At 35.6% G+C, this 24,287-nt stretch overlaps 1 protein-coding gene across 19 annotated transcripts in view; it reads right to left on the bottom strand.

The window, feature by feature from the left end:
• Positions 1–24,287, bottom strand: part of BAZ2B (bromodomain adjacent to zinc finger domain 2B) — a 157,869-nt gene continuing 133,582 nt past the window's right edge. For 12 of the 19 annotated variants that reach the window (XM_080398660.1, XM_080398650.1, XM_080398649.1 and 9 more), the window contains 13 exons: positions 19,254–19,497; positions 17,239–17,301; positions 15,872–16,016; positions 12,466–13,130; positions 11,632–11,908; positions 11,338–11,493; positions 10,728–10,888; positions 9,536–9,846; positions 9,014–9,149; positions 7,219–7,365; positions 4,308–4,567; positions 3,382–3,525; positions 1–2,112 (listed from right to left, as the gene is read on the bottom strand). In XM_080398660.1, the coding sequence (XP_080254786.1) occupies positions 1,959–2,112; positions 3,382–3,525; positions 4,308–4,567; positions 7,219–7,365; positions 9,014–9,149; positions 9,536–9,846; positions 10,728–10,888; positions 11,338–11,493; positions 11,632–11,908; positions 12,466–13,130; positions 15,872–16,016; positions 17,239–17,301; positions 19,254–19,497 (2,863 nt within the window). In that variant the 3' untranslated portion in view covers positions 1–1,958. The remainder of the gene's footprint in view (positions 2,113–3,381; positions 3,526–4,307; positions 4,568–7,218; positions 7,366–9,013; positions 9,150–9,535; positions 9,847–10,727; positions 10,889–11,337; positions 11,494–11,631; positions 11,909–12,465; positions 13,131–15,871; positions 16,017–17,238; positions 17,302–19,253; positions 19,498–24,287) is intronic. The other 7 variants (XM_080398652.1, XM_080398648.1, XM_080398647.1 and 4 more) reach the window with 3 other exon arrangements.

Here is a 24,287-nt window from a genome sequence, read left to right on the forward strand (position 1 = left end):
TTCTGGGGAGGACAATGGAAACAAAAGTTTTATTAAAAACCAGGCATTGACTGTTCTTTCTCAGCAGAGACAAGAAGTACAATGGCAAGGAAGTATATAAAACAAGGCTTAAAGACTCAAACATGGAAGGGCTAGTTTAAAAGCAAAAAACAACACTTCCCCCCAAAAAAAACCCAACCCAAAACATTACTTGGTGAGGGAGCGATCAGCACTGGAGTTCCACAATATTCATTTGTAATTCTGTGTGCTTCAGTCAGAGCAAGGATTATGATTCCTGCCCCGTCCACAGACCAGAAAAAGAACAAAACCTTAAACGGACAGTGGTTTTCAGAAAAATTACATGTGGCATCTATTTAAATTATCATGTGCATTTACACTGTAGCAACAGTAAACAGGACTGGCAAAACCAGGTCAAACACTAGGCAACCCGATGGTTATACCTGAAGGCCTCAGCTAACGTTATTTACACTCACTGCACTCTGACTGCTTGGCAATGGCTTCTGTTTGAATTACCATTAAAAGGCCAGGAGAATTAGATGCGTCACAGTAAGAACTGAACGTTAAATGCAAGGCTCCCAAGATATTAAAAAAATCCTGTATACACAGGATCTGAAGTATTAAAATCGCCAAGAAAATCTGGTTTGCAAAACAGTCTTTTATTGTATCCGTGCCACACATACTAGTGAAAAATAACACTCCTAAAAAAGGAAAACAAAAAGAATGCTACCTTTCCACAACATTTCTTTTAAATAAAACTTCAAGTACTGTTACATTAGTACAAAAAAAATTCTGATCTATCTGCCCCAACAGGCCACCACAACACACAGTAGATAAAACACAGTGGTTACAAATGTCTTTGTTATTTCTGTGGCAAGGCAAATGGAGGGAAATGTTTCTATGAAAAAATATTGTGTGCGTAGGAAATTGTCACAATTTTATTCCACATGGATACAAATGATTATACTTGAATTTGAGGCCGTGGTGGCTTGAAATTATATAACAAAATAGAAAAAATGGAAAACTAATATCCCCTACACCCTGTTTTAAAGGCAGGCACTACCAAGATTAAGGAGACTCCACAGTGTTGGTAGAGGATAATTACTGTACAAGCCATATAGCTATAATTACCTTAAGACTAAAATAAAATGCTACCATCCTCCTAAGGCATAAACAATAATGTCTGCAAACAATATGTACACATCATACATATTTAAAACAAGACTTAATATAAACAATAATGAACAGTATATACATGTCTCAATTTTTCTTCACTGTCTTGAAATACAATTTAACTACACAAGTGATGCAGCAACATATATATAAATGTACTTGTAACTCTACAGTAAAGTTTAATTTTTAGTGCTTTTACAGCACAACAGTGTAAACAGTTTTACTTGGCTTTGTTTTATATTTTAAAACATTCCTTGTTGTATTTTCAAGATTTAAAGCAATTTTCTAATTCTTCCTTTTCACAGAAAACGAAGATTCTGAATGCTGTATAATCATAAATAATTCATAAAATTAAATACATTCACTAAAAAATAAACTACAAAGTAAAAAAATGAAAAATAGATATTTATTGAAAGGGAAAAGAGAACCATTTCCCCAAGTAGAGCTCTGGTGGTTGAATATTCAGTGCGTTTTGATATATTTTAAATTGCTATTGCACTATAACACCCCTTTCTTTGAAATTCTTTGGGTGTGCTTCCCTGTTCTACCTAAATTAGTTTGTTAAAACACACAACCCAATAACCAAGGGGCCATGGTTGCTGTAGGAGTGAAGCCTTTAGAACTAGTATCACAACTCTGTGATATTTTAAATGAAAAAAACAGTCATTAGTTATGCATGTGCCTTGCACTTTCATGTAAATACAGTTCACATTGCTGGTCTTATCAGTCCTCATTTAATGGAAAAAAGAAAAAAAAAAGAGAAAGAGAAAGAAAGACTTCTGGTAACTTCAGCTCACTTTGAAAATCTCTGTCCATTTTTTTTCAAAATACTTCCTCATGTTGTGGCCAGCCCTGCCTATGTCAGAATCATCTTCATTAAAGGTTTCACAGTTGTCAAAAACAAGCCTGACATCTAGCGAAAATGCTTCAAGGTTAGGGTACCTGAAAGAAGAAAAAGGTGAGCGACTTTTAGAACATGGAGAATCAAAGGGGAAAACCACTTCAACTACATGAGAAAGAACTACCTTAACATCAGTGAATTTACAACCAGCCACAGAATATTCAACAGATGTTGTACATGTTAATTATGATTTTTTAGTTTTAATTTAAATATTAACAAGAAAATGAACATCAGTGGAAGGAAATACTCTTTTGTCATTGTATTTGTTAATCTTCCTCAAAAACTCCAGAAGTTAGAATTTCAAGCCCATACTGGAAAAAAAAAAAAATTTTAATTAACTTTCCCCTTCCTTTCAATAGCTTTCTAGGTAAAATGCTATGGCTGTTTTCCATTTATTCATCTATTCTTGGGGTCAAGTCCTTTCAAAGTAAGTGTTGAGTACACTACATTTATGTAAAAGAGGAATAACCAGGCACAAAAATGCTGCCCAGATCAATCCTGTAACATTGGCTTTGTTATTGTTTTCATTATCCTGAATATACATGGCCCAGTGTTCCAATATTCACAGGAATTATTATTTAAAAGAAAGACATTGAAAGTTACAAGTCTACCAATACGAACAAGCATGTATGGAGCATTTAAAGTGCACATTCAAGGGAGAAAAAGCCTGAAGAGGTTAAAAAGCTCTAGTTATACTAGGAAATTCGCTTTGTGTGCAACTGGCAGATGCTGAGGAGGGTCAGTCTTTAGAGATGACAAAATTTTCTTTGGTGGTGGGGAGTCATTAGAGCACAGGGCTGTAACAAGGAGGGAAGGGGAACAGAGGCAAGTAGTGTCTTTTTCTTTTTAAAAAAGCTGTGGAGTCTAATTCTAGGACTATAAAATGATTAACCACCATTACTGAAATGTCACCTGGCTTCCCACAACAGAGGAACCAATTCGCTCCACAGCTGCAACATCATTTACAGGGACCTCCACTAGCTTAAGCTTAAAGCCCACAGAGTTGGTTCTTGCTTACATGTAGTAACATTATGATGTCTCAATGAGGAAAGATGAGGAAATAAAAGTTTTTCCTGTTGTTCTATTTTGTGCATTTGACCTGGCAGTTTTACTGGTTTTCAGCCAGTTTCAGAGGTTCTCCCACCTAACATGCTATTTCACTTAGATATAGCAAAGTCAAAAGTATACAGTTAAAGAAGTGATCACAGGGGTGCTCAAGCAGGCAGATTGAAATAGTTTAGCTTTAAAAAATGTACTGTATTTCAGTGTTTAAATATTTTAAAAATATAAAGTAAAATAGGTTTACTTACTGTCCACTGTTTAGCTTGTCTCTAATGGTGGAAAAGTCCATAGGTTTTTTAATAACTTTCTTATAACCAGGAACAAGTTTCAAGTTTACAGGAAGTAAGAAAGGCCAGGCATCTTCGTGAGTTTCCAATTCTGAGAGAATCATGCTGAATAAAACAAGATTTTAAATCAGTATTTTTAAGCTATTAATATATCCACAGATGTTTTTCACCGTTCCTCAATTCATCACATACTGCCAACCCATTCACTTTATAAAAGGAAAGCACTTTATTCTGTGCCCTGTGCAAGCCTCAGAACAACGCTGATGAAGATGACATCTTACCCGCGTATTTAAAATAGCATTAAGTTATCTCCAGGCAACCTATGTAAGATGAAATTCTAGTGATCAACATTCTGAAAGAAAAATGCAGCCCTGCAACTTCAGTATTAAAACCTCAATGTAAACCATCTGCAAACAAGTAAAACAGGTGCTAATACTGGTTTTCCAAAACTGTGACAAGGCCGAACTGTGTCACTTTTGACTGACCAGCAATACTACAAACGAAGATGCATTCCCATTCCCGTCTCCTCCTGTGTAATGCAACACCTTTTGGACAGAGTGGATTAATGATCTTTGCAACATTTGAGAAAGCTGCCAGTACCACTGCTGTCAGGGTCCTTTCTTCCCATTCTTGGAAGGGCATGGAGGACCAGATTTCACAGACTACATTCCAGTATTTGGTTACATTCCTCTTGAGCTTCATTACCAAATACAGCAGTTACTCCAGCATGCACACATTAAATCCTTTATATATACACTCAAATTATCAAAACCTGTATGGGATATGTGACAAAAATGGGGTCCTTGTTCCCCAGAACACAGATACAAAGAATCAGGCATTACTTGTTTCAACAACACTTACCCAAAGTTTAGAATTTGTCACTTTACCTGCATATAGCCAGGTCCTTGGAGTCATCTCTTTTAGGTTTCTTAATAGCAGTGAAATTTTCTTGCTTTAATTGGATTACAGAAACATTTTCATCTATTTTTCTTTTTTTAGGTTCTGTTTTCCCTCTTTTTAAAGAGGCGCTTGTAGTTGCAGAATCTTCATCCTCTGTATCTCCTGCTAATTTCCTGCTTCTCTTTTGTTCATTGCTTTTTTTTCCTTTGATTTGAAGTTTTTTTATTTTTAGAGTTTGACCACTTGCCTACAATAGAGAGAACTGAAATAAGCAATAACCAAGAAATTACAGAAACCTCTGTTATTATTGATAGGCAGGAATGAAGATCAGATAAACAGATGCACCAAAATGTTTAATACCAGAGATTATTCATTTTTTGCTCTTCTCTAAAGGCAAGTAAGGCTGTAGAAATTCCTGTTACTAGTGATTCAGGTTCTCAACTTGTGACAATATAAAAGCACCTGACCTGCAGATTGGTAAAACAGTGCCTCCTAACAAGCCAGGCTGGCATACTTTTTATACAAAGATTTGTCTATTCCTAAAATGACTGTTATAATCACAGCTGGAATAGTATTATTCATTTTCAAGCAACGATATTATTTGCAAGGTAAGGAAAACTGGAAAAGGGTTATTAAAAAAGTCACGGACATGATCAATTGATTTAAAGATTAAAAGCTAGATATTAAAGATATAGATAGCTTGGCTACAAAACAATTGCAGGAGGATGTATAAGGAGTATGACAATACAAGAATGCTGCTAAATGGGAAAAAAGGAACATATTTAATATACAACTATTTATAATACACAATTATTTATAGAAAGTAAGATGAAATTAAGGGGTACGCTTAAGATGAAAGAAGTTGTTATGGATATTAACAGCATTGTAACGTGGCAAAGTATTTGAAGACCTCATTCTGATCATCAGAATAGGACCTTTGTGGAACGTCAAGTCAAGCATGTGATGCCATTGAAAAGACTTGACAGTCAAAGAATGAAAGGATAAAGCAATTTTCAGGAAGAGAGCCAGCATCAAAAGTACTAAGTTGTACCTGTGCTACTAAGACTACTTTAGATAGTGTGAACAATTTTTGAACTGTAACATTTATATTTTATATTCTCCTATCAAAACACTATGGTTTTAAAGTTGTCTAAGCCTGTATTTTTATAATATACTTTTCCAGAGGTAAGAATATGCAGATTTTGCTGCCTGCTATTACTACACGATTTCTTTATTTCACGTATGTCATAAATGACTTTCTTAAGCATGTGGCACTGACTGTAACTAGCATGGTGAAAACTGTAGTCAAGTTTGTACAAATCAGATGAGATGGATGAATGCACCGATATGAAAAAATGCATGTTGTGTATAGAGTTACTTTTGCTTAACACAGAACACTGGAAATATCTGTAAATAATTGCACTCTCTGAACACAACTCTGTATCATCACTATGTTCTTGGTCCAAGAATAGAAAAACAGTCCATCAGTTGACATGGCAATTGAAAAGGAATGCTGATTTTCAGCCATTTGGTTAAAAACACAATGCAAGGCAATGTGAACAGATCAACCATAATCACCTAAGACCTGACTTTCAGACATTCTGTGAATATTCATTTTAAGTAGGTGTAATGGCAGATACTCGTGTTTTTCTTGGTTTAGACAAGAAAAAAAAAAGTTGAGTTTAATTATGATAACATAGTTTATATCTAGTCTTCAACAAAAGTTTCAATGTTTTGCAGAATTCTGAATCAATATTCAACGTGTTTTAAAGTTCTGCTGGAATTTCACCTTAAATTTCTGTCACCTTTACATCTCCAGCTTTCTGCCAAATTTGGGACAGGAAAAAAACACCAAACCAACAAAACCCACCAAACTGAGAACCCCACCCCCACATTTTTCTGTTATATTAAACCCAGTAGTTGGGGCAGGGGGGGAAGAGGGAAATATCAAGAGAAATGATCGGGTAAGTTACAGCATGATAGGGTACTTTCTATCTTTATAACAAGGTAAGTTGTAATATAACAACAATGATGACAGAAAAAGTTACAGCATGAGTTAACCCCTTATAAACTACTACACAATCAATTCTCAACAGTAACCTGTTTCTATTACTTCTGTTGGACAACAATTTAAAAAACAATTTGTCTTCCTTACCACTTTGTGGAAGACACACAGAAAAAAGGATCACATTGAGAATAACCAAAAAAAATACAAAATTCAGTGTTTACTGTAAAGCTACTTCTTCAGTTACAGTGTTCACAGGTAATGGTAGAAAAAATAAGTTTTGCAAAAAATGCATTTAATTTCAGGACTAACTAGGGATGGGAACATTGTGAACTTCTAAGCAACACTAACTGCTAATTCAGTCATTTCAATGGAGCCATTCTAAAGTTCTATTTAGACTATTGCTCTTGGGAGAGGAAAAAAACCCAAACCAAACCTCACAGGAAACATACACAGACTGACTCTCTAATGTACTGCATACCAAAAACCTAAAACTAAAGTATGTTGTACAAAAATGACAGAAAAGTATTTTCTCTGATTTTTCTTTTCAAAGAGAATCTAAGACATTGGTCTGTCAACACTTCAAAATTAAGCTTGAAAGACAAATAGTGAAAAAATTCTAAAAGAGAAATAAAAAAACATGGTATTGAATCAGCAAAAAAACCCTGTACCTACTTAAATTTAAAAAAATACAGTTTAAAACAAATAGAACTGTAGCCTTTACTGCCACTAAAATCCATGTTAAATAAAACTATTAATCTCGTTATTTAATGGCAGCCCAACACAAAACATACAGTTCATTGTTTTCATTGAAAAAAGCACTGGTAGACTTGTAACTTTACCATATATAAAAAGGTTCCTGTATGTCACTTCACCTTTATGGTTAGTATTACCTTTGCTATGCAGGCAGGACAAAACCAGTCACCATCTGGTATGGTCGTGATCTTGGGTCTGTGGCAGTAGGTATGGCAACCTTTATCGCAACCATCACAAAGGAGCAGCAGTTCCTCATTATCTCCCTTTCGACAAATTTGGCAGTACTGTAATACAATTCAATTTTTAAAATTTGAAACACAGGAATAGTACCTAAATTACCTCTCCCCTCCAAACATATAAATTCACTCTCAAAATTACTTTCATTTTGCCACAATCAGAGTCTACTAATGATCTCATTTGTAAAAGAATACATATACAGTATGCGAGGAACTAGTCTAAAGACTACATTTAGGAAGACATTTGAAAAGCAATTCATTATAAGATAAGTGTCCTTCAGCACACAAAACTATCAATATTTTTTTGTATTTCATTAACATTCATGAAAAGTAAAGGTATCTTATACCCATCAAAGTCACTTGGCCTACACATACTAGCTCAGGAATATTTACTTATGCCTATACTGCATATATAAGTTGCTATTTCATAAAAATAATTTATGTTTTATAACGGTATTTTCAAATAATAATCAGTAAGGATCTTATCCAAAGGCCACCATGAACAAATTCAGTGAGGCAAAACAAATGATCCTAGCACTTCCTAAAATTCACACTAACTGAAAAAATGCATTGTCAGTTTTCTTACGTACACTGTGTCATTTGGATACACACTTATATCTGGACTTCTTTTTCAACAACTTAAAAGTCTCCCCATGTTTTCACTAAATACTTATGTTTACTGTGTAATTAAATGCACAGAACATTTCAATCAAATTGAGATTGACACTATACATTTTCTCTGGATAATAAATTACTACACCTTGAAAAATTCAAATGCCTTTTCAAGTGCTCCTACAAAATTCATAAACTTTTTTCTCTAAAGATACAGCTTTAAACTTATAGCTATAGAAACTCAAAAGGTACAGCCTTACACTAGAATGTCTATTTAAATAATCCTTTAATTGTCCAAATATAATTAGAATCTGTATAGGACTAGCAGAAATTAAAAAATTAGGGAAAAGATCACTAATGGAAGAATCACTTTTGCTACCTACTACATAGCAGTGGCCATACTTAATCACATCATAATCACTACTGCTGTAGTAATAGTTTTGCTTTCAGAAATCTGAGGTTCAAAGGTCTATGCAAATTTCAACAGATGCATTTTGCATACCTTCTTTGTACATGGAGTTAACACAGATCTACTTGGTAAGTGTACAAGGAAACGGGTATTTCAGCCTATTTGCTCACACACTTGCCAAATTTGTATGTTCAGTTCTAAGAAGTGTGCATGCAAAAAAGCCACATATTTGGAACATCTTAACTTTCTGAAAAATTAAGTCCTTAATTGGGATATGTGCTGTTGAACCTCCATAAAGCTTATGTCACATGTGAGATCAGAAATACTCCACCAGATAGAGTATCTTTCATCAGACAGAGCCAGAAATTACTCTTTTTTTTTTTTACCTAAATGTTAACAACAAAGAGTAATTACCATCTTAAATAAAGCAACAAGCTACATGGGTTTTTTATCTCAGAACATTCAGTATGCTGAATTTGGCAAGCAAGGGACAATCTTTTCCACTAGGCCTATATGTATCTGTGCAAAATGTACTATTTAACTGTATTAAGTTTTACATGCAGTAATAAAAAACACATTCTTAACCATGGTATCTTAAAGTGCCTATAAGTGGAATATGATATAGCAAAAATAATTTAGTTACAGTATTATTTTTTAAAAATTAAAAACACTTACAACTTTCATAATAGATTTTTCCCATGCTATTGATTTCTGTAACTGCTGAATGCACAGAGCTACCTGTGCAGCACTACGCGCTTCTGACAATGCCCTTCTCCATACCCTTAGCCCTGGAGCAATGTCCTCTTCTGTTCTGCATTGAAATACAGAGAAATTAAGTAGGTCACATCCATGTTTCTTACATTTAAATGTGGAACAATCATTATCACATTGAAAGCCAAGCAATGACAAAACGTACACAGCCAATAAGTATAAAGTTTAAGCAACTAAATTTCATGTAGTGCACAGACTGTAGCTACGTGCCTCAAAGCTTAGTCACAACCAGTTAAATGTAAGATAACTTTGCAAGATTATCAACAAACGTAACAAAAAAATATCTTTACAAAGCACCATGCAGAATAACATGATCCATATGGATCACAGACATACAAGAAAGTACATAGATAACAGGCAATAAGAAAATAGGCTCCAATTAGCAAAGAAGCACAATAATTTTTCAAGTTAATCTCAATAACCTACCCGTCACCATCACCACTAACGGATGGTGCAGGAGCAGGGACAGTAACTGTGCCCACATTATCCAGTTTGATCTGAATGGTGGTACTTAAGGGGCTCTTCAGATACCTTCGCTCTATGTTCCGCTCCAAGTCAGCAAGCCTGGTTACAGCTATATCTAGAGGGTTGTCACTCTTCCGCTCTAGAGAGCTGGTATTGCCTTCTCCGCCTCCAGCACAATCTCCATCGTGCTTCTTGTGCAATCTAGTAATTGACTTATGTTCACGATATACCAAGTCGTCTCTCTCTGATGCAGGTTCAGGACACAGCCAACCCTATGTTAATAGAAAGGTTTGTGCATTTATTGGTTGCTGTTAACTTAAGTGTGTAAACAGAGGAACTGTGTTACGGAATCAAACTAAGTAACTGAAGCGCTGTTTCCAGTAGATCTTGGTTACTTGTAATCCATCTGTAGAGACAGTTTACAAAACATTCGGACAACTAAATAATTAATCAAAAAATATAAGCATTACCAGGCTTTCTGAAGGGACCTTTCTGCAACAGTCTGCATTCTTATCTCCTTTTGAAGCATCCTGTTCTATTGGATGAAACGTCAGAATAGGTCTATCTCTTCAACAGGCTCAGGAGGCAGTTATCAATCACACAGAAGTAACATCCACCCCTACAACAAACTAGATCCCAAACACTACATCCATACTACAACCGAACATATACAATTTGGTATCCCTACACCCACCTTGGAAAAATTCCAAATTGTAATGACAGCCAGTGAATTTTTAACTCTTTCACACTCACAACCATCACTTCTCCACGATTCTACAATACTCAAGCACTTGTAGGCTTTTCTGAAAGCATTAACAGCAACAATCACCCAAACTAGGCAGAACAGTGTCAAAACTAACTATAATTAAGCAATTTATATGCAATAAAACATAGAAGGTTAACAAAACAGGGAACTGTACACTGTACAAGAACACTCCCCATGAACTGCCATTCTGAGCATCTTCAGCTGAAGATTTAACTGCAATGAAGTATTTCAAACACAAATATGCATGATACTGCTGCAGTGCATTTGTTTTATTTGCAGACAATTAAAGATGGAATAAGAAGGCACTTACCAACAGCACAAGCAGTGCTACTATCTAAATTCTTACCGCTTATTTTAAAGAGACATTTTACTAAAAATTGGTTTTACCTTAACTTGTAAACTAGCTGATGCAACTCTCCGCTCTAGATCTTCCACCTGCTGAAGAATAGCAAGATCCATCTCCATGGCTTGTTCTTCTACTGACCAGTTTTCCACAACATCTCGAGTTACCTGGTTATCTTCATTTTCACTGATATCAATAATTGCAACTGTGTTGAAGAATTACATTGTTATTACTTCAATTAGTATTGTAACTTCTCTGAGTAAATTCAAGCTAATTTACCTGTCACTCCACACTGAAGAAGTGTTGTTAAAGTGTACGCCTCTTTGAGATACCTAACATGGACAACAAATTCTGTAGGTTTTCACACTTGCAATTTAAAGGCAGGAAGGGGAAGGAGAGCCTGAGCTAGTGTTGCAGAGACAGAAGGAGCTTAAAAAGGTTACCAACACTTAGGCCACTACAGCAATTTGTATAAAAAAATTCTCCAACCCTGTAACTTTACACAGCAAGGCTGGTTAAAAGGCAACTACAATGAGACCTTTACCTTTTTTCTCCAGCAGCTACTCTTATCTGCATCTAAACATGTCTTGTTGGGCTCTATGCCAGTTGTCTTATGCCCCAACACCATGCATAACATAAATACCAGTTACATACCGTCCTTGTTTTTGATGCAGGCCAGAGTGATATAATCCATGTGTTTCTGTATTTGCTTTTGTAAGGCCTTTTCTCTTATTCCCCTGAGATGCAGCACTTTAAGCAAAGATTTTAGGTCCTCTGGATCAGTAATCCTCCACCAGCCATACTGCATTTCTAAATCAAGACAAGCATATGTAGACACTTGCAGGCATTTGTAGGCAGATTATAAAAATAATAAATTGTAACATCATAGTAGCACTGTAGAAATTATCCTTCATGGAGTTCCATCTTATTGCTGTATTATGTACTTACCTTCTGGTATAGGTTTTGGGTTAGGGTAATCTACTGCCTTGGCTACTTCAACTGCTGTAGCAGAGGCAGAAGCTGGTTTTTCAGTCTGTAGCGCTGGTGATTCACTTTTACTTGCAGGAACACTAGATGCCACGAATGAGTTACTATTCACTTCTGACAATCCCAACCCTGATCCAAGAGCAGGTAAAGGAGATGGAAATGGAACAGTTGAAGTAAGAACTCCTGTAGGCCATCCACAAAACTGAAGTCCCATTATAGGTAGTCCAGCCTTCATCTGCTACACAGAATATATTAACACAATTACAACTACCATTAGTAATCACCCAGAAACCTGAATTATCATTAGGATGCTATTTGTCAAACAACAATCAAAACAGAAAGGAGGTCTTTACTCAGTACTTTGATTAGTTTGAAGAAAAACTAATGTAACACTAACATGTAACACTTCTTAGGGCCCTGTTAATTCTTAAAAAATAATACCTTTTAAAAGAAGGGTATGGTGTGTCTCATTTCTGAAAGCTATTTTTTATTTATTTGCTTTTCATTGAATACCCGGGGGCAACCTCTTAAAAGCCATATTAAACTACTGAAATGCACATATGAAGTCTCATACATTGGCTTACCTAATTCTATCTATCAATATTTTTTTATCAAAGAACTTTTAGTATTACAAAACATCTGTAACATGGAATTATTAATATTTAGGAACAGAAAAAAAAGTAATCGAGAAATTAAGACATAACTACAGCAATTCTGTGAAAGGATTTGTCTGAACTGAAGTTCTGCCCACATAAGGACAGCAAATTCAGACTATTCAAAAATTCATTTACTTACCTGCAATGGTGGCAGTGCAAAAGGACTTAATCCTATTGGGCTCTGTGCAGAGGTTGAGCCCAGAAGAGGTGATGGAACAGGTGAAGGTGACTTCGATGGTGGATGTGTTGGAGGAGTGAGTGAAGCTGTAGCAGCTGGTGTATCTACATGGGTAACTGACATGTCATCACAGGGTATTCTTGGTAAAAGGCTGAACCACTGTCTGCTCTTGTCAGTAAGAGTCTTTAACAACTGATCATTTGGAGTAAGTGGAGAACTGTAAAACTTTCCTGTCCCACTTGCATTAGGGCTGAAAAGATTATTAGGATCAGACTTCTCAATGGTGCTTGGTGATACAGTAGGCTGAAGACTGCAGAGAGAGTTTTTTGAGTTACTTGGGTAAGATAACATGCAGCCATTTGCTGCGCCGCCATTAGGTTTTGGGGACATAGTGTCAGATTCAGGTGGCATTTTTGCTACCTCCAACAGTTTGCTTAGTTTTGAAAATGACCCAGGTTTTTGTAAAAACAAATTAGTGTTGTCCTTTTCTTTCAGATCTTCCTTTTGTTCACAGTGAGTTGTATTTAAACAGTGTAATTTTTCTTCAGTCTCAAATTCTTCCTCTTTGATATGCATACTTTCTACGTTTTTTAACTTCTCTTTTTCTTTTGCAATTTCTTCTAGGCCTAAAAATGTACAAGAAACATAGATGGAATAACAGACCAACGAATAGAGACTATTTTCATCAGCACAGTTAAATAAAAAAAATTACTTTTTTTTGGCTCAATACATGCTAGATTGCAATGTCTTTTTTCTTTTCTACATGAAATTGCTTCTTACTTTATGAACAATTTGCAGAAGGAAACAAGCTTCAAGGCATACACAGATTTAAAAACTAATAAACACGTGGAAGAAAAATAACCTCCATGTAATTAATATACTTAGAGGATTCTCCTTAAGATGCATGTATGTCTGAAGCAGCTTGCCAGCGCAAAGTCTTTGAAAGGGACAAATTTTTGCAAGCTTTCTTTTTAGAAGACTCTCCATACTTAATCAAAAAACGCCTCTGTTTATATCAACTGGGTACAGTGTTTATAGCCTTAAAGTTTATTTTTCCAAAGGACTGTTCATTAAACTCACAGCCAGCTACGAAAAGGAAGATCAAAATTCCTATCATGAAATCAAGTATTTCTCAAATATTGAAACACAACATTAAGTATTTTATCTGTTTCAATAAAAATCATTAACAATTTGACTGTGAAACAATGTCAACAGTCTTGAAAGTTGAGAACTCTTTCAACAGCCACCTAATGCGATGACTGGGAAACAATACACAGCTAAGCAGACAGATGTGTTCAGACCGCGTAACATCTAAGCATTTAAAGTACAACCAGTAGAAGTTTATTGCAAAAGTCAGTTTCTTTAAACATATGAGGTACAAAAGATCATTTTATCAGAAAGGAATTTTGATTTTATCAGAAAGGAATTTTGATTTTATCAGAAAGGAATGCATTTTTCTGTCTTCTTTGCTCTCCTAGTCCTCCTTAACTATTTCTCTTCTACCATTATACTGATGCATCAACTTAAGACAACAAGTCTTAAAAAGTTAGAAACAGGATGAAAAAACATCAGAAAAGAAAGAGGAAGTAGAAAATCCAACACTGCAGCCACATATTTTTTTTAATGGAACTGCAGTTGCAAATAAACAGAGGTCCTGCTTAAGTCCAGAATATCCACAAAAGTTTACTTGCTTGTTCTGGAAAATGATAATTTCTACAAAGATAATTCATTAACAAAAATAATACTCCTTGCCATTAAAACTTAAAAATGTGTCCACAGTTACGCTGTATGTCAAAACAGGAACAATTTGAGTATCAGCAAAGACATTTAACAACAACAAAGATACAGCAAAATGTAAAAACTAAAATGCTACATGAAGAGGGACGGAGAAGTAATTTTTATAATGGACAGACCATTCAACAGTTTGTCTCACATTTCAAATGTTTAGATAAAGGAATCAGAAGAAGATAAACTGTAGAATTTACTGAAACAGGGCAAACCAAGAGCTGAGGGGACGAGGGACTAGCTGAGAACTTAAAAACATGTCCGTTTTGCTATTCAGGGTGCTTAAACTTTGATTAATACATTAAAAAATATGGGTTTGCTCTACCATTTTTGGCTAAAACTAAGTTTTGTTGGGTTTGATTACTATCTTAAGACAGGTAGTTGTATTTCAGTGATTTTCTTCATGTACAATTTCTAAAGTATTTGGGGGTTTACCTGGTTAAAATATAAATCTAGTGAACAAAAGAAATGCAAGCAGTACAGCATATGACAGTTTACCTTCTGTATCCAGCTACGCATGTGTAAAACAATTCCTAACATACAGCATAAAATAATGCAGAACAGGAGATACATAAAAATGAACTTTTACGCTACCCACTTTAGAAAGATAACTTGAAGATCAACATTAGATTTAGGTAAAGTTCTATTGCTTATTTTTGGGGTCAGAACAGGGCTTCAATTTCATACCGTGTTGTAATTTTACAGTAATTTTAATTAAATAGCTCTCTAGAATGATGCAATTATCTTGAGATCATACAATCCTGATGTGTATCAGAGATTTTGTTATTTGGGGGGGGGGGGGGAATAGTGACAGTGGGGTTTTGTTTCATCTGTATCAGAATTAGAACAGATTTTTCTGTGACTAAAATGAAGGCTTACGTTTAAAAATTCTAATATCCATGAAAAGGTCAGATTAATACATATTTTCTGCATCTATCCAATTTAAAGTGTATGAAAAATTCAATCACAGTTAGAACTATCACAACCACAAAATTACATTTTAATTTTAGCAAATGTAACTTCAGCATTTGCTAGACTGGAAGAAAGATCAGTTGGTAAAATACAGAGACTAAATCATATTGTTCATTAGAAAACACAGTACTTCACTGTGTAAAAGCAATTTTCATATTTTTTGAGACAGAAATCAAATCTTCAAGCACAGAACTGTGTGTGCATTTGCAGAATACAACTGAACATTAAAAGATTATTTATTTTTTTTTAGTGTTTTATGGTCATCCTAGTTTTCACAAGCAGCGTTCACTACCATAGGGAAATGTGAAATGGTTCGGAAAGAGCCAAAAAATATCCCACATAGATAAATATGAAAAAGCATACATATAGAACTGTAACAACTGAAGACTTCCGAAATGTTAATACTCATTCTGAAAGATATTAACTGATATTTAATAATCAGAAAAAGACTCTCAGAGAGAACCATATGAATAAAGAGGTCTACTGACAGCAGCTGCCTGTTTAGCCTCTGGTTGAAGGTGAAGCCTGAAGACCACGCTGCACAAAACCACAGCCTACAGATGCAGGCAGCAGTTCTTGCTGTGATGTTTCTTTCCTTTATGTTTCTTACCTTCACCACTTTCCATGCCTTCTACAAAAATACCACCACACTGGGGCAGGATCCAGTATCGGCGCCTGTAACGATCTTGACCAAACATCATGGAACGCAAACAATGCGAAGCTTCAAATAACTTCTTTCTATACTGGCTCTGTTGCTGTTTTAAAAAAGGGAAAGCATTATAATTCAATAGGGGAGAAAAATTTGTTAGAACAGAAAACATCTCCTGGCTGCCAGGCTGAACAAAAGTTCCAAGGGTCACATGAGGAGGTTTCTCTTAAGAGTTCGCATGTGTGTGTGTGCTATATGATATTCTACTCACAACTGCTGCCTTGATTGATTTTAGTTACAGAGTCCCTTTAAAAAAAAATCAATTCAATCACTTCCTGGTTCAGCTGAAGTTTATCAGTCTTCCTTTAAGAACACATTTTGCTTTGGTAGGTCCTGTCTTTTTAGCACTGACTCTCAGAGAACAATAGGATCAAAGACTTCATTGTACCAGAACAGCTGAAATCCTATCAATTATACACTAACAGCAAATGGTAAACACAGCACTGAAGACAGCTGATACTGCAGCTCCCGATGGGAAACTAGTGAAATATCTTAACTGATTCATAAAAGAATGAGAACAATGATGCCTGAAAATAAACGCTGTATTCAACAACAAAGTTCTCTGAAGGGGAGCCAACAAAAATTTCAGGGTTTTTATTCAATTCTTGCTCTGTCAAATTGACAATGCTAGAAGTCAGGCGTAATTCTGGACTGCTAATTACTGCAATGTGGAACATGAGAGAAACCAAGAGACAAAGTCTTACATGACGAATTGTCTAATACAAAGGATATAAACATGGGCCATGAGTACCCCTATCTACAGCATTCCACTTTTTTAATTTACATTTCTCTTCCTATTTCATTAATTCTTCTTTCAAAATCTGAAGCAAAGACAGCTCTGTATTGGCTTGGAACACAGTTGCAGAAATTAGCCAACTGTAGGAGGGAATGAGAACTGCAATCATTTGTATAATGGAAAAGTCATTGCTTCTCCTACAGATTTATTATCACTTTCTAAGATCAACAAACAGAGGAATATTAATTAGCTTTGGATAAAAACAGTATTACTTTTTATTCTGAGATGTGAAAATATATTATCATCAACAGCTTCCTAACTGTCTTTTGAGTCATATTCACTTACTGCCACTACCCTAAACTCACAATTCAGGTGTCATGAACAGTAGCATCACTCATATTTTCATGAAAAAAAAAGCTGAACCTGATTTCAATTTATATTAAGTTGGAGCATTGAAAATTATTGTTAACACCACAACTCGCAACATACAGTAATTAAATTTGTAGTATAAAAAAGGCAAATGACCTCTCACCTTTGTCAGTTTTTCAATCTGCTTCTCTAGTTCTTCTACACTTGCTGTCTGGTCCCCATCATCCTATAATCAGCAAATATACTGTCACACCAAATTTATTCCAGGATAAAATCAGACTACTATGTCTTACCAATATGACAGTAAAAAGATGTAACAGAAAATGAGAAGCAAATTCTAAGGGTAAAAAAGTTCAAACTTTGTGCTTGTTCAATATATTTGCTAAGAAAAATGTAACTGGAAGAAGATGTATCTTGAATCTTTCCAAAGTATCCCAGATACATATGAAGGAGAAAGCTCAAGGCCAGATGTTTGCTGAAAACATTCTTTTATGGGAAGAAATAATTCAGTGTGTGCACAAACATTTAAGGCTACAGAATTTAACCTTAGTTTCTATGAAGCTTTCTGGATATTAAAATACATTTCTAAGTGTTTTTCATGCATGAAAATAATGGTATTGCCAAAAGTCATTGGTCAGTGCACACTTGGATTTTCCTTCAATGTCTACAAGAAACTGTAGAGCCACTTTAAATTGCAAACCTGCTATAAAAGTTCCAGTATTTATCTTGCTGATTTTTGAAGAGGAATGCACCCATAATTGAATCTATGGTCCCCTTCTTCTCGACACTGTTTAAAAGTGAGAGTAATTTCCATAAAGAGAGTTTTAATTTAGTTCAAGAAAGTCTTTGGAGTTAACACTAAGTTCCAGAAGAATATAACCAAAATCCTAGGAGTTCCCAGTCACCTACACCTTAAGATACTGGTCTTGTTATTTCCTGGCTCTGTAAAAAGTGTACCAGAGTGGAGCCTTCTGAAATACCACATACAGCACGAATGCAGTGGAACTTCTGTTGCATCAGAAAATTAATCTCTCTACAGGAGTTACAGGACTTTTGTCTATGAAATGCCCAGTGCACCAAAACCAGCAGACTGTACTAATGGAAAAAAGATTAAGGAATGAACGTGAGATTAGATACCTAAATATTAGTTATTTTTAATTCTGAAGTATTAATTTATAAGAACTTCATTCTATGCCTCTAAGGTATTCTCTTAAATTCAAACACATTACAGACTTTAAATAAATTTAGTGTAACAGTGCAAAGGGCTGTCCTACCCTAAAAACTAGCTGGGTTTCTAATGAACAGTGTTTGACAAGATGTGAGTTCACATATCACGTCGTATACACACATTATTCAAGCAGCCATATCCACAGCGCCCCTAAAACCTCACTTTGAACTTCAATAACCTTGCATGAATGGATCATTTTCTGGCAGTTAGCACAACAGCCAGTATGCTAAAATGTAGCATTTGGTATTGCTTGTCTCTCATCAGGTTTCACCCAGTAGAGAATTCTATAGTTCTACAGTGAATCTTAGAGGCCTGTAGCACTTTAATTAAAAGTCTTCTGACTATTGTAGATACAATTCAGCTCAACAAGCTAAAACTGTTTCGCTGACCCTTTCTCTATCTTATCTCATACTGACTAGTAAAACTTATCATCTTGTGATCAAATACACAGTCAGGCAGCGACTACCCTAGAAAAGTTATGAAAAAAAAATGCAGTAAAGTCACAGGCAAGCTTTATAATAGATAAGGTTAAATATAACTTTATACTTTATTATTTTGTTAACTAAAAAAAATGACCTTTACTCTCGTCTAAGAGAAAACTACGGTTTTGCTCATCTGCTAACAAAGCTGCACTTCCTTGTATCTGGTACAATCTTTGAGAATCTCAGAGAAATTAAAAGCAGAAAAAAAACCCTAACTAAAAAAAAACACACCTCCAAACTAGACAAAAAAACTCCACCAAACCACAGTACAACAGCCATAAATAAAAGGAAAAAACACTCCAGAAAATAAACTTAATTAAAAAATTCAGAAATATTAGAGGTATGCGATCCTTCCTTCCTTTTTATCGTAAGATTTTGAGGAAGTAGTGACATATTGTGGAGAAACAGAAGGAAAACAAGTTTTAACTTATTAGTTGATTAAGTTTCACTATACTTAAAATCCCCCACCTCATCTTCACAAACTTCTGCCTTCTTTCCTTTTTTGTCTTCTTTGTCCTCTTCATCCTCATCATCTTCATCTGCCTGATCATCACTGTCATCATCATCATCATCATCGTAATCACTATCCCCACCCTTTCGTCTGCGTTTGCGGCCTGGTGTTGGTGTTTCCAAAGAGTGCTGTTCCTCTCCTACATCAACACCTCCTGTAGCATCTCTTTTACCAGTTTTCTTGGCGTGAATTATTCTAAGCCTTGAAACACATGATAAGGAGTGAAATTATGGAATATGTCTACAGTGTAAACATACCTTTCTTCCTGTATGACTGAAAGTAAATCATACATTTTGGATTCAAATTAGCATTTCTGTTCTAATATGGCATTGTGTTTTCTCAGTATTTATTGCCATTAGTCAATGAAAAAAAAAAAATCAGGTTATAAAACCTCTTAAGCCGCTTATTCAGTTCTGAATAGAATTTCTGTTTCTCCCGTGTGAATTTTAATTCCGTAACTGTTTAGAAGAAATGAAACACAAGACAGATTTTGAAAAGTCAGGAAAAACAATTAGAAGAAATAACTATTTCAACTTCTTTATCTTTTGCTTTATGTGTTTTAAGAATATGAACGTAAATCACCTATGTCTGAAGGGGGGGAAGGAAAAATCCTCAGCTGGAAGTATGAAATTATTACATTTGCATGGCAACAGCAAGATTGGTTTAAAGTACTGGGTTTTTTCCATTTCAGATTTTTATGCATTTTTCACTTATTACATATTATTTGATTTTAGTCCTTTGGCTGAACTTTCTATTCTAGGACATATTTTCTTTTCTGAGAAATCTTAGCTACCTAAACTACTAAGAGATTACTCAATCAAACTCTCATTTTTCCTTTTATGAAAGAAAAGGGAAACTTACATACCAGTAATTATGGTTGTAGTAGACCTTCTTCTTCTATAAAACCCCTATAAGACAAGATTCCACACAGCAAAAATTACAGTTCCACCTATCAGGGAGCTAGCAGGCAAACATGCTGAATCACAGGAGGTATAAATAGCCAGACCTAACCAGTCACTTTAACGCAGACCAAAAATGCAACTGACTTAGAAGAGATTCATAAACACGTGTAGAAAAGACAAAGATTTGTAAGAGATGACTGGAAGAAGGTAGGATGGGAAAAGTAGAACGGTAACGACAAACACAATTACCAGTACGTAATTTTTCCTTGTCATACTTCTCTCTCTTCCCATCCTACAAAACAATATTCCATACAGCAAGTGGCTACAAGTATGATGAGTGTTGTAGAAGTGCTGGCTTCTGAGCATACTGACAAACCTGTCAGCCTTCTAAAATGCTAATAAACAAAATCTGTACTCAACAGCACAGATTTAAATGAAGCTGTCACTGCTCAAGCAGTAGCAGCACTTTTAAAAAGACCATTAGGAAGAAATCAACGGGACTTCTGTTTGCCTGAAAACAGTGGGGCTTTGTTTTCTCTGTGTGTGGTTTTGGTTGTGGGGTTTTTAGGTTTTTTTGTTTGGCTGGGTTTTTTTCTTTATACAGTGGTTAATCCACTGAAGAATTTAGAAAGTTTTACACTTACATTTTTCCAATACAAATGAATTTTTAACTATTTTAGTTACTTAAAATATTTTTTTATTTAAAAAATTTCTCAAGCCTCCCAGTGAACTCAGAAGCAAGTAACATTTTCAAGTCTATTGCAAAAAGCCTTGGTCTCACTGAGTATCAATACTACTCAGGCTTCCACCAAGTGAAGCTTTTTAGAAAAAAAATTCCTTTTTATGAGGATAACTTCAGAACGCCAAATCCTCTTCTCTCCAGACTGGAAATTCCTGCCTATACGCAGGAATTAACTATCAAACAAAGCCACTAGTCAATGATTGGATTGACTGCAGCGTGACTGGACAATTTTAGTGACAAATTAGACTAAGATAATCTTGAAGACAATTCAATAATAAAGCTGGCAGGTGGAAGTTCAATGACCAACGCACGTCTCTCATATACCTAAAAGAAATGAGAAGCAGCCAAAAAGGGTACTTTTGCTGAAAGCAACAGTAGAGATATAATGCTGTCAAGCACTAAAGGAAGACTGCATGAAAGACACTACAGATTATAAGGATGGAAATAAATCAGAGATGCTCTCTTTTAATAGCACCATAAGCGTACGAAGGCAACAGCCTGTACCCAAAGTAGTGCAGAGGCAAAAACCAATGACAGCGTAACTTTAAAAATCTTCAGGTATTTCCAGAGGTGGCCTAATTTTCCTGCTGCTACTTAGAGATACGGCTCACAGAGAAGAAAACCTTTACTTCTTCTTTCTCACTTTCAGGTATATACCAAAACGACATCTGCAAGTGTTGAGAGAATCATAAAGTCTATTGGCCAACAAAAAGAGTGGGTGGCCCATCAGATAATCATGTGTGTGACTGAAGCCGGCTCTAATCTAATCTGTGATGTTTACTAGACCACAGAAGTAAAAATCACCTTTTGACTTAATTTTCATGCCTTCCTCCTAATTTTTGCACATAAATAATAAGTAGTAGCAAGACAAAGAAATTCTAAATATCATACTTTTCACGCATTTCTAACATGCTTCAGCTTGGGTCTCAAAAAATGAGTTTCCCAAATCAGCACTACCACCTCCTACCCAAACTCAGGCTGTAATTTCTCCTCTCATGTAACACTGCTTTTGATATAGCATCATCATTTACAGTTGAGATGGCCTTTGTTGGGAAGAAATTAACTTACAAGGAGTATGCCATAATATTGACATGTTAAAAAGAACACTGTTGCAGTGAAAAACCTTGTTCTGCAATATTTTAACTCTTGTAAAGAAACAGCTATTACCTAATACTTCAAGAAGCTCTATTTCTTTTTTATTCCCTTTTATATTGATCAAGCTACAAAAGAGATGCCAAGCAGAAGACATGTAAAGGAAAAGGAGATGCTAAGATTGTGATCATCTAGTCAAAAAACAGCCAAATCATCTCAGATGAGACAGTCTTCTGACTACCTGTGATACAGAAGCACAAAGAAGATGAACTGATTGTGTGAGACAGGTGCCTTTACAAAGATGGTGATTAGTATCAAGATTCAGATCTAAATGTGACAGAGAAGGAATTAGACGCAACCTCTCACTGACCATCAGCCCAGCAGAATCAGTCCAAGCAGCTGAGAATTCAGTTTCAATCATATATATCATGATTATCAAGGAATTTTGTCCAATATTCTTAAGGGAGTGGGTGGGGGAGGGGGGTGGGAGAAAAGAAAAAAAAAGCATCCCTATAGGCTTTTATACAATGATTCCTTTTTCCCACTCAGGATTTTAAAGTTCTTTTTTTGTATCCTACAAACACATGCAGTTTTGGTGGGGTTTTTTTGCCTCCCTCCTCCCACCCCCAATACGCAGCTGAATAATTGATCTCATAAATAAGTGAGACTGTAAGCACAAAAAATGGCTTGGTGAAAACATCTAATACAGCCAGAATCTTTACTCATCCCACTTGGATATACTTCAAGACAGTCTGGACATAGCAGTATGAAGATTTACCACAACAAACACTGGCAAACCAGGCTGAAATGGAATAAACCCATTCCTCCACATCCTATCACTACATGCTTCCCAGGCTGAGGGTCATGTAAAGGTCTGTATGCATATGAAGAGTACATATCTGTTGATCACATGGCAAGATATTCCTGTGCAAAACTGTTTGGGACTGGGATGTTTAAAAACTAAACTGAGCTTTGAAATGGATGGGGAAGATAACATGCACAAGGATGAAGTCTGGAAGCAGAAAAAAAAGACCAAACAGAAGACTGAAAAGGACAGGATTCTTTCCAGAGAAGCCCCAGAACAGTTCTAAGAGTTTATGAAAAACACCAACTGACATATTAAAGAAGAAAACATTGTTTAAAATTGATCGAAGAAGGCTTTTCTAAAAAGCAGAGTTCATCAGAAAAACAGTGGAAAAACCAAAGATTTTGAACCAAAGAAGAGAGATATGAATCAAGTCTAGTAAATTCAAAGAAGAGGAAGAACAATGTTTCTGAGCACTCCCACAATACTTACACTCGGAAACAGGGACAGCACTACTGGAACCTGAAATCCACACAAGGGAGAAACACAAGAAGCAGAGAAATGACTGCAGAAAGGAAGAGGGGCTTGGGACTTCAGGGTATTACGCCTACTATTTGGAAGGGAAGAAAAGAGCGATCATGAGGAAAAGGGAGGATCCTACATCTACAAGTACTTACAGTTTGATGGAGGGAGAGAAAGGCTAATGAGCCCCTAAGGAGACAGGGACAGGCAAGGGTCCTGTTCCACTAATGGACAGTTGGCTACATCAGAACTTCAGAAACACTTTTTAAACTATAGCACATAGAGGGGATACAGATGAAGACAGGAAAAGGTATTTGCATTGTCCTAAAAGATAAAATATATTAACCCTGTGCAGACTGGGATCTGCAGTATTAGTGGAGGATTTCTTTTTACTGGTCTAATTTTTTTTCCTCTACCTCCCTCTTGTCCTTCTTCTTTACTTCTTTCCTTCTTCCTTCTGAGATAAATTAAAGGGAAAAAAGGGAGACACAAGATTAGAAACACAAGTACCTAAAGCAAGGACTAAGAAAGGATTCACCGTTCCTAGTAAGAGGTAAAGATGACTAAGGAAAAAAAAAAAGAAAGTAGAGACTGGCCATGTATTTTTACCCCCTGTGATTCATGAACTTTATGCCTTCTAGCACCCTGGTAGTTGGAGCCGTTATGCTTGCTGTATGGAATTTTGTCTTGTAGGATGGGAGAACAGTGGATATGAAAGTGACAACCCTTAAAAATTTCCAATTTTCCCTTAAATAAAAGTATTTTTTTTAAAAATCTCTTAGCTTGCATTCGACATATGGTCCCTAGCTATAGGGAACAACGCAACATTGACAGATGGGAAACACTAAGGTAACATAATATAAATTAAAAAAATTTGATTGTTAATCATTGTATGACAATCACGTCCTCTCAAAAGGCCTTTCAGAAC

The sequence above is a fragment of the Falco punctatus genome (assembly GCF_963210335.1).
Source record: "Falco punctatus genome assembly, chromosome: 8".
NCBI classification, from domain to species: Eukaryota; Metazoa; Chordata; class Aves; order Falconiformes; family Falconidae; genus Falco; species Falco punctatus.